This window comes from Grammomys surdaster, unplaced genomic scaffold (assembly GCF_004785775.1).
Source record: "Grammomys surdaster isolate TR1022 unplaced genomic scaffold, NIH_TR_1.0 278, whole genome shotgun sequence".
Lineage (NCBI taxonomy): Eukaryota > Metazoa > Chordata > Mammalia > Rodentia > Muridae > Grammomys > Grammomys surdaster.
In genome coordinates, this window is record NW_021604719.1 from 3,358,382 (window position 1) to 3,369,954 (window position 11,573).

Sequence of the window (11,573 nt, forward strand, 5' to 3'; positions counted from 1 at the left end):
GTCTGTCTGTCTGTCTGTCTGTCTTTCTCTCTCTCTCTCTCTCTCTCTCTCTCTCTCTCTCTCTCTCTCTCTCTCTCTCTTTCTTTCTTTCTTTCTTCCTTTCTTTTCCAAGACAGGGTTTCTCTGTCTGTGTAACCCTAGCTATCCTGGAACTCACTCTGTATACCAGGCTGCCCTTGAACTTAGAGAGCTGCCTGCCTCTGCCTCCAGAGTGCAGGGATTAAAGCTGTATACCACCATGCCTGGCTACATTTCCTCATTTCTTAATGACCATATGACTGTAGTATTCAATGAGTATTTGGGGGTCTTGGTTTTTTTCCTGAGCAATACCCTTGATTATGGTCTAGTAAAGGATTTGGGGATGGGTAAGATGCTGTCCAGGAGCCCAGAATCTTAAGGCATGATTGAGAGGAATGCATAAAAGTGGCAGGTAGGGCCTCCACAGCTCAGCCTCTTCCTTCACAGCAGGTCACCAACTGTGTAGCTGCCCCTCCACTGTATTCTAGATGTGATTCCATTGAATTCTCTTGGTGCTCATTAACTGTAAATAGTGAGGTAAACATGTATCATGTTGTGGCTATACAAGTAAATATAAAACAGTTATTCTGGGAAACTGAAGTTTATTGTGGGATGTATTCTGGACTCATAGTCTGTAAAGGGCACTAGCTTCACACTCAGAATGAAAGTAAGTAACCTTCCCCCCAAATTTTGCTTCTCTGAAGAATATCAGAATAAAAAAAGGAATGGAGATCTGATTTGCTACCAGTTGTTCTGGTCAACTTACTGTGAGCTACCTGGGAGTAGAAAAGACATCACACCTATTACAGGGATTATGTGGAATTCAAATAGAATATTTCTGCCGTTAGACGTTAATGTTGACTTTGAGGGACTGTAATGTTTAGAATGCTTTTGTGTTCTCTAGAGATTATTGAGTGTACATTAATGCTTCTCTGGACGTGGTAAATACCACTTTACAGTTTGTATACAGTTTGTAATTGATAGCCCACTGTCCTTGGCTTTCAGAACATTACTCTTTTCTCCTCCCTTTGAAGACTCCTGCATTTCACATCCCCTTAAGGACTCTACCTTTTTTTATGTTCTCTAACTTGACCTTGAGAACCGTCATGTCCTACTCTCTTTACGTTCTTGTATTTTTCATCTAATCTAATAAATCACCTAAATACAGATGCCTCCCAGATTTATTTCCATGTTCCAGGCTTTTCAATATGACTTGTATATCTTAATGTTTTCTTGGCATCTATTCTTGGATATTAGTGGCCAAAATTGGGCTTTCCTTTCCTCTTCAGAGTTTAGGAAATGTTCTCAGAAAGTGGCCTCACTGTTCATTTTTTATTTTTATTTTTTATTTGTTGTTGTTGTTGTTTGGTTTGGGTTTGTTTTTTGTTTTGTTTTGTTTTGTTTTGTTTTTCATGGTAGAAACTCAGTAAACATCTGTGAGTCTTGCTCTTTGTTCATCATTCCCACATTCAGTACATCAGCAAATTTAAGCAGTATTGCAATCACTGTGCCCATCAAAGCATTTCCATGGCAACCCCTGGTCCAGGTTTCAAGGATACTCCAACCACTCAAATGCAGAGGTGTTGTATAACTTGCATCTTTCTATATTTGCCTCTCCAAGTCCCCCACGTCGGGAGGACAAGGCTTGTAGGTCATATCCTGTCATTTCTTTGTCTAGAGGTCTTAGTGGGTTTTCATGTAGATGAATGGAATCTAGTCTCAGTCCCATTTTCCAAAAGGACTTACTGATGGGCTCCTGTTTGTCCCTTTAAACACACATGCCTTCACTCTACCTCTTGGCCATTTAACTTCAGCCACTCCAGTGTTCTTTATTTCTTTGAGCATACATACTTAGGTGTTATAAAGCCACTGCCTTTACCTCTGCTCTTTACCCTGCCTAGGATGTCCTTTACATGATGGGCTGTTTCCCTTCTCAGTTCCCTGCATTAAATGATGTTCTCCAAAGTCCTCCCTGATGGTCATATCTGTTGTTGTTTCTTATTTATCTTTCCCCATCTCCTGTCCTGTTCATTTCCTTCATCACAACATCCAAAGGCTTAACTACTTTGTTAAATTGCTTCAAATCATCTTTTTGACATTTTTCTTTCCAGATCAAAATTAATTTCTGTGGGCACACTCTCTGTCTATTGTGATTTCTACAACCTAGGAAGAAGCATAGCCCTGGCGTCTGGTGTTTAGAATTTGGCATGGACTATTAAATGAAAAAACAAAAACAACATTATTTTTGTTCTGGGGAGGAAAAAATACTTCTTCCTGACAATACTTCGATGCATACTATCAAGCCCAAAATAAGTTGTTATCTGATAATAAAAGGGAACCATGAATAGAATAGATAGATAATAAAAAGAAATGAAAGAGAAACTTCCCCAGGGAAGTTACCAAAGAAGAAAATTATCTGGATCACTTGTGTAATTTCAGAGTCGGACATGTGCAGTGACTTACCAGTCAGTAGAATAGGTTTGGTGTAAATCTGCAGAATGGTTGAGTTAAACTTATGTCAGACATTTGGTATTCTCATCTTCCATGAGTGTGCTTAAAGAACAGTAGGACCATTACAGCAGTCAGGATAGTCATTATTGAGGTAGAAGTATCAAAGCACCTGTTGCAATGAGCATATGTTCACGTCTGATAGGTAGATGCGGCCCCTGTGTCAAGCCTCAGAGACACAGAGGGGTGGCAGTGTCATTGTCCTTTGTTAAAACATCAACAGGAGGTACAGAAGGAACTGTAGAGCAACTAAGAAGTGTTCAGATTTGGAGGTGATATGAAATCTAGTCTTTGATAAGTGAGAGTTTGCATGATGATGACTTTCTAGGCTACAAGACAGAATGTAGAAAACACAGAAGGGGCTGCAGGGAACAGGTTTTGTAGTTTGCAACTACAGAAATTATGAGGAAGGGCAAAAAGCAATGAATTTGGAGATGGGCAAAACCATGTGCACACTGCCTTGTCTGCTGATGTGGCTTAGGCTTTACTCTCAGGGGATGATGGGATTTTGAATGACATTGTTCTCGATAGTAATAGGATTGATTATATGATGTATGCTTTCAAGTGACCCTTAGATGATGGAGATTGTGAACAAAAAGAGGAATCTGGTAGGAAGGTAAAGGATGAGATTACCCAGGGAGGGTCTATCAGGGAGAGTTAGATATGGACGGTGGTGGCCAGGGGAATGGGTGGGGGGGATGACACTGAGGTCACTGAGAGCAGCAGAGTTGAAAAGAGCAAAGTAGCACAGAAATCCAGCTAAGGGATCTTTTTTTTTTTCCTGAAGTGGGGGATGATAGAAAAGTAAGCTAAAAGTTAATACTGAAGACTGCTTTCCATAATGAAGATAACTTAGCGGCCTTCACCAGAGTGGCCATGGGGGCTGATGGCAGGGGAAATCTTCCTGGAGTTGAAGGAGCCCTGAGAAAAGCAACTCCACCCAGTGCAGACAGTTGGCCTTGGTTCTCTTTTATGTCTTTTGTATTGGTTTTGGTAATACTAATGGTGGGAACTTACTTGCCTATTCCCCTAGGTGGGAAGGCACACGGGTACTAGGGAAAGTGGAGTTTGGTATGACATTACCTTAGACACATGAAGCACAAGAAAAGCCAAGAGGAAAGGGTAAAGTGGGGGTAGGGTGACAGTGTGTGTGGAGCAGAACGCAGGCCTTTTAAAGTCTCTTAAAGATCCTTTGGAGTTTTGTGATTCTCAGCCCCTTTGGAGGTAGGTTTCAGTTTTATAGTCTGCCCTGTCACATGGAAGCAAGTTGTAAAGAAAGCAGACCTTCTAAATACTGATATATTTTTGATAAGAAAAAAAAATATGTGTGTTGGTTTTCTATCTCCTTAACTCAAGAATCATAGAGAAGAGGCAATTTTGTCCTCAAATTAGTATTTTTGCAAAGTAACAGTAAAGCAAGTACCACTCCAGGTCGCAGGAGAATGTAACACATACAGAATAACTAAGCAAGAACAGGGATCTGCTTGACCTTCATGAGGGGAAGTTCATCTCTCTAGAAGAGAGAGAGCACATAGGATGCAACCATGGAGAATCTTTCCTCACCCACTCTGCAGCTCCATCACCTAAGGAAGCAAATGTGCCCTTTACTCTTAGCTTAGCTGGCTACTTAGCAGAAGGAAAAGAAGACCTCTTTCTCAGAAGAGAGCACTGTTGGCATTAGGCAGATTAATCTTCCTAAAACATGAGACTACGGCATCACAGCAGGATTGGTACCCATGGATTCTTGGACTCAGATGCCAGGAGCCCCCACAAGTCATCACAGGCAGCCAGAAATGTGAACACATATTTCCAAGTGTTTATGGTAGTTCATGGACAGCCAGCCAAGGTTTGGTATCTGTGTTTACAGCCAGAAAAGCAAGGCTTTCTTTTCTCAGTTGTGGTATGAGAGATGACAAAAATAAGAAAAGGTAGTCTTTATTAAGGAAGAATTGAATGATATAGAAACAATAGTAAGGAAACTAGAATAAACGATTCTGCCACATTTTCCTGTGGTTTCTTGTGATTTTTCCTGAGACTAAGAATACAATTCGTAATAAGAATGCTCCCAGGTCACTGCATCCTAGGATTGAGCTGACTGCAGAGGCACCCTAAATAGAATCGTGCATGGGTTGAAACACTGTCCCTTCGAGAAGAGCACAGTCTATAATAAAGCAAAGTCCACTTTGTGATCGTCTAGTAATGCTGACTCCCAAATATTTGAGTTCCTGTGAAACAGGCTGTTTGTTTTAAGTTTTAGAAAATGGAAGCCCCACCCCGTTGGGTACCATTGCCCTCTCCTCTAAATAGTATGCCTAGCTAGACTTTACATGCTGTAAGCTTTAGCCTGCCCAGTTGCTAAGCATCACCTGTTATGTCTTTTTGCGTTCTGCACTAACACTTGTGGAGCATTCATGCCATACTGAAGCTGCTTTTCTACTTTATTTTTTCAGTTATTCATGGTGGACAATGGAGCAGATGACTGGAGAATAGCCATGACTTATGAGCGTATTTTCTTCATCTGCTTGGAAATACTGGTGTGTGCTATCCATCCCATACCTGGGAATTATACGTTCACATGGACAGCCCGGCTTGCCTTCTCCTATGCCCCCTCCACAACCACCGCAGATGTGGATATTATTTTATCTATACCAATGTTCTTAAGACTCTATCTGATTGCCAGAGTCATGCTATTACATAGCAAACTTTTCACCGATGCCTCCTCTAGAAGCATTGGGGCACTTAATAAGATAAACTTCAATACGCGTTTTGTTATGAAGACTTTAATGACTATCTGCCCAGGAACTGTGCTCTTGGTTTTTAGTATCTCATTATGGATAATTGCCGCATGGACTGTCCGAGCTTGTGAAAGGTAAGTTTGTTTCTTTTCCTGAGAAAATAATTTGCCATATAGAATCTTCAGAAGTGAGAAAAAGAACATGATTTGCCCCAGTTTTGAAAATTTTACTGTCTTTTACGTGACAGTAACAAGGCTTTCTCGAACTTTTCTTGCATAGAGCTAATGCATTAATGGTTATGAATTCTGTTTTCTGACTTGATCCAGTTTTCCATAGAAGGTTATCTTTGTAATCTATCAAAAATCGGAGACCTGGACTTTTTGTGGTGATTCCGCATTGAAATGTGGTATCTATCGCTAATCTACTTCTGGTTTAAGTATTTGATGATTGTTGAAACAGAAAGTCTTAGAAAAGTGTTGATGCAACATATTTGAGCTCCAGGGGAGCTGTTACAAAGTGTTTTGTTAACTGTAGCACCAATTCGTACTACTGTGTGCATGATTGCCTGTTGAAGACTTGATGGGTACATGAGTTGGTTTCTATTGAACATTCAAGAATAAATAGAAAGAGTGTGTTTCTGTCTGAAACGTTCTGGTGTTTTAGGGATGAACACATGTTCTTGTTGTTCAGAGGCTGCTCAGAGACTGAATCAATCAATTACATCATCAATAATCTTCACTTTGGATAACAAAATAAACAAAAGACATGACTGGCCCATAGAAAGAGCTATTTAACAATGAGTGGTGACTATGGTTATATGACTCTGGTCAGGAAAATTTCAGGTGAAATTAGTACATAAGAGATAGGACTGGGTTCTAGCTCTTTCTCTTGCACCTAAACAAAATTTCACAACTTCACCATCCACAGTGTGACTGGATAAACCTCGTTTTAGAACCCGTCCCACCTCTGCTCTGGAGTGAATAGTCCTTCCTTTGCTTTATGGTTTTTGCTGTTGTTTTGGGTTTGTTTGCTTGCCTAGGTTTTTGTTTGTATAGTTGTTTGGCTTGTTTTTGGTTTTGTTTGCTTTTGGCTCAATTTTATGTGTTCCTCCCATAGAATCATCTCGAAATCCTCCCCATTCTATAAGCCTCCTCTTTTCTCTCTATATATATTAAGAGTTCCTACATTTCATCCTTGAACTGTAGCTTTCACAACCTTGCCCTCCTGTGGCTGTCATGTTGGGAAGGGTTTTTTTGCCATGTACATGTGTGTGTGTGTGTGTGTGTGTGTGTGTGTGTTGTATGTGTGCACATGTGTGAATGCATGTGTATGCATGCATGCCTGTGTATGTATACATATGTGCATGTGTATGTGTGTGTACATGTGTATACATGTTATGTGTGTGTACATATGTCCATGTGTTATGTGTGTGTATGTCTGTGTACATGTGTGTATGTCTGTGTACATATGTGTATGTGTGTGTGTGTGGGTACTCCTTTCTCTAGTCTCTTACTTATTTCCTTACTTACTGACAATGGCTGATATCATTTTTGAGATAATCTCTAAGAAAACTCGGTATGTAAGAGAATGACCTTGACAACTCAGCAGTCTGTAGTCTCACATGTTATTATGAGTAGTATGGTTGGATATAAAAATTCCAAATTGGAAAGTCATTCCTCAGAGCAGTGAAGAATTTCATTCTCTTTTGTGTTCAGAGTCCCACAGTCTGATTCCAGTCTCATGTTAATTTTTTGTTGTTTTTCTGAAAGCCTCAGGGATTGGCATTCTAAAATTGTGAAAGGATATGAATCTGTTTCTGTCTATGGTACCAGAAACTTTCTTGGACTATTCAGTATTGGAATTCTTGTTCTTCAGTACTTTAGAACTTCTGAAGTTCTGAAGAACTTCTTCAGAAAGGAAACTGATTTCGTGATGCTCCTGGATTTTGTTGTGTAGATATTGGTCTCCATATATTCATTTTTAATTTTTTTTTTACTTTCTATTTATGCTTTGCTTCCTATATTGGAAGACAGCTTCAGTTTTGTTTTTAAACGTTCTGTTATTGGTTATGGATCTACTTCAGGGGTAGAGCCTTTGCCTTTCATAGCTGGGCTCTGGATTCAATCCACATTACAGGGGAACAAACAAACATAATTTTGGGTTTGGGATTAACTCCTTCCATGCCATGCACTCCATTTCAGTGTTGAATTTTTGACCTTATGGGCTCACTTGTGTTTGACAGCCTCCTGCCCCTCTTTTATTGTTATATAATGTTTCATTTATCTGACAATGATGGGGGGGGCTTTTTCAAATTCTTTTCTCTTTGTATTTGTGTGTGTGTGTGTGTGTGTGTGTGTGTGTGTGTCTCAAAGATTCATTTTCTCTTCTTTTTGGCTGCTATTTTTCCAAGCTTTTCTTAAATGCTTGGATGTCCTTGGCTACATGCTCTTACTGAGGAGCACATGTGAGTCAACTGGAAGCTTTAAGTTTCTAGCTAGAACTGGCCAACAATGGTTGTCACTGAGGGGAGATTTGGTTCGTGGATAAAAACAGTATATTTCATATTTCCTCAAAAAATTTGATCTCCCCACAAGCAATCATTTCTTTTACCTTATCATTAAGGCCAAAATATGGAAGGCTACTTTGTGGGGATTTTTCTGAAAGCAGGGGAATAGAGCTCTGAAAAACTCATATATAAATATTCATTTTCCAGGTCTAGCGAGAATGTGATAGATCCAGTGCAGCCAGTCCCCACAGACCTTTTCTGCCCTCTCCAGACCACAAAAGACCTGATTCCTACTGGGTTGGCTAAGAACAGCCCTCATTCACAGAGCCGAAGTTGAGGTTAAGGGTTCGGCTCAGTGCAGCCTTCGATTCTGTTTGCTCATGTAAAGGTTTGCCATGTTCCTTCCTGCAGTGCACTAGTGGGGATCATACTGGAGTCATGTGGGGTAGGACCCCAATATCCTGAGGGCTGTTTCTTGTTTTAACATTGTTCTAGAATCCTGCTTTCTTGAGTCAGTCTACAATCAGCTTTCTGGTTGGTTAGTACTAGGTTGCCACCCATTCATTCTGTCTTTATGGATTTATACTTTTTATTTATTTACTTAAAGTTTTCTACAGTCATTCTTATAAAGTTAAGAGAAAGACTCTCAAGGAGCATGAGTGCTGAGTGAGTTCATATGCTTTGCTGCAAATGTTTCTGTGGCTAGATTTTAATATCATGCATCTGAACCTATCTGGTACTTCTCTACCTAAGTATAGCTTTTGAGGGATTACAGTGTTCCCTTTGGTTTTGGTTTGTTTATTTGTTTATTTATTTATTCATTTATTTATTGCTATGCTGGTGATCAAACCCAGCACTTGCTAGATAAGCATTCTACTACAAAGCTATATCCCTAGTTCCCAAGATGTTCTTTTAAAAGATAGCTAAACTCCTTATGTAAATGCTTGTTACATAGTAAGCAATCATGGTATCTAAAAGCTTATGATATTTTCTGGCCAGATATACCTACTAAGTTGAAGAATAAATATTAAAATCTTAGTTGGCATACCTATTCAGATCCTAAGGATTAAACCAACATTTCTCCCTATCATGGTGACTGAGGTGGGTAAAAGCATCCTTATTAATATTTACAGGTGTTTGGGTGGTCTCTAGTGTGACAGTTTCTAAAGACTGATTTAAGTCACCTCAAAATTGTTCACCTGCCATGCATTTTCTTTCTTAAAATGGTTCATATCACTATTTTTACCCCAGATAGAAAAACTCTGAGACAAGCAGTACCAGGTCGCCACAGCCCAAAGGATATGTGTTTTGTCATGCTCAGATTGTTAGATGATAGCCATTCTATCTTCATCAACAGACAACAAAGAGAAAGTGCCCATTACACATGGAACATGAGTCTGCAGCCAGTAGTATCAGAAACGACTCCACAGAACCATGGTTTTGTGGGAAAGGAACAGATGCTTTGGATTGCAACCGCAGGACTGAGTCATAGTGTGCAATTTAGAGTGTGGGTGACCTCAGGCCAGGCACATTACTTCTTGGTCATGTTTCTTCATTTGCAAGCCAAATGGTTTGATTGGCTTAACACTTTATAATTATATAAATGTGAAAAGAAATAAAATCATTACCCAGCATTTTGATAGATTTTCCACATTAGATTTTTTTTGTCAAATTTTGCATTTTGCTTTGGAAAAAAATCTCCAGATTTTGACTTTAAGGTGCAAACGTGTCTGTTTGAACTGGGCTCCACAACATTGCATTTTGATTGGTTGTGGTTTTCTGTAATGATCTGTCTGTTGGAAAGAGAAATTTTCTTGATAATGGGCGATGACTATGTTTATCTGTGGGTATAAAGACAAAGATTTCCAATGAGGTTAAAGGTTCTTCTGGTTTAGTAAAGTGGCAGTTGTAGGTTCTTCTTTAAGATGGTGTCTCCTATCAGTGTCAGAAGCTAGGCTCATAAAGTCTCACCAGCCAAGCAGGATCTTGCAGTTGCCAAGCTTCAGGGGACATTGTGCAGGTGGGGAAAGGTAGGGGGTGAGGGTAAGGGCGAGGATCCTGGCTTCTGGCATCTCCCCCTTCTCTGTTTAGTTAGAGAAAGCGTCTTATGATCAATCCCAACTATGTGAATTTTGAATTTGGATGTCTAATTGTGGGGGGTCTTAGACAAGTTCACAACCCTAAAACATTGATGTGAGACGAGTCACATTGATGGTCGGAGGACCATGACATGTTTCAAGGCACAGGCCAAGAAGATTCTGTACTTTTCTACCACCTGACCCCTCTTACCCCCTCCCCTTGTAAAACATGCTATAAAAAATCATTTCATGTTCAAAAAAAATTAAATAAAAAAAGAAAAAAAGAAAAAAAAGTCTCATCAGCATGGCTCTCTAAACTTGAGCTGAACAAGACAGCATTTGATGTTCTATTGTACATGGGAAATGCTCAGAAGCCTCAACCCTATCCAAAGAACTACAGGCAACTAAGGAATGATGACAGCAGGAGAAATAGTCTTCCCTAAGGAAGACCACAACATCGGGTATGGTTACCTGATGCCACTGGCTATTCCTGAAAACCCACATTCAAATACTATTGTCCAGATGAATCAGGTTGTATTTAGGAATGTTTATGCATATACAGATATGCATTATACAGCAATTAATGAAAAAGGACGCTATTTGAAAAAGAACAAGGAGGGGTTTATGGGTGAATTTGGAGCGAGGAAATGGAAAGGTTAAATTAAATAATTATCTCAAAAATATGCAAAGATGTATAAATTATTTCATAACATTTCCATCTTAAATGTTATAGCCTAATCCTGCCTTTCTTTCTCCTTGATGTCAGTTTGTCTCTCCATTTGTCTTCAACTTCTGCTTGCTCCATCTCTTCTTTCCTCCCTCCTTTCTTTGCTCTCTCCCTAACTTCCTCCCCTCCTTTCTGCCTTCTCTCTTTTCCATCCATCTTTCTTTTCTTTTATAATTATATACTGTTTTGTACAAGCAGAAGACTCTTATTTGTTTGATCTGAGTGAACCACAGTTTTATCATTGGCCCATCTAAGTAGCCTTGATACATTAAAGGGAGAGATTCATATCTAATAGAAATTCCCTTTTAAGTTAATTATAAGAATTTCAGGGATATTTGGAGACTGGAGATATGGCTTAACTATTAAGTGTACTGTGTACTGATGTTGCAGAGAAACCGAGTTTTGTTCTTAGCATCCCTGTCAGGTGTCTCACAACCATCTATAATTCAAGCTCCAGAGCACCTGATGTCTTCTTCTGGCCTATGTAGGTACTTGTACTCATCGCACACAGATAACCACATACACACCTAAGCACTTGATGTCTTCTTCTGGCCTCTGTTGACACCTGCACTTATCCGGACACAGATAACCACATATACACATAATTCAAAATAAAAGACATTATTGTTGGAGGTTTTTGATAAACCTCTGAATGGGGCTAGTGCTGCACCACACCAGGAAACTCATCTTGTGTTAAAGGAGCTTTAAAAAATACTAAAATTATTTTTAGAAGTTTGAAAAAGTCAGGTGGCTTTCTGGAGATGGCAAACTTATCCCACCTCTTCTACTAATCATAGAGTTCCTAGCAGTTTCTTTAAAGTGTTCTCTATTGATTGGGAAGGCATCTTATAGGAGACATCTATTTTACAGTCCTTGGCATATCATGTGCCCAACATTTATTTGCCTGTGAGTATAAGTGTATATGTATATATAGTACTATATACTTTGCATGATATATATATATATATATATATATATATATATATATATATATATATTAT

At 39.3% G+C, this 11,573-nt stretch overlaps 1 protein-coding gene across 1 annotated transcript in view; it reads left to right on the forward strand.

Annotated features, from left to right (window-relative positions):
* Positions 1–11,573, forward strand: part of Kcnn2 (potassium calcium-activated channel subfamily N member 2) — a 132,937-nt gene that overhangs the window by 29,308 nt on the left and 92,056 nt on the right. The window contains exon 3 of the mRNA XM_028777191.1: positions 4,977–5,395. Within this exon, the coding sequence (XP_028633024.1) occupies positions 4,977–5,395 (419 nt within the window). The remainder of the gene's footprint in view (positions 1–4,976; positions 5,396–11,573) is intronic.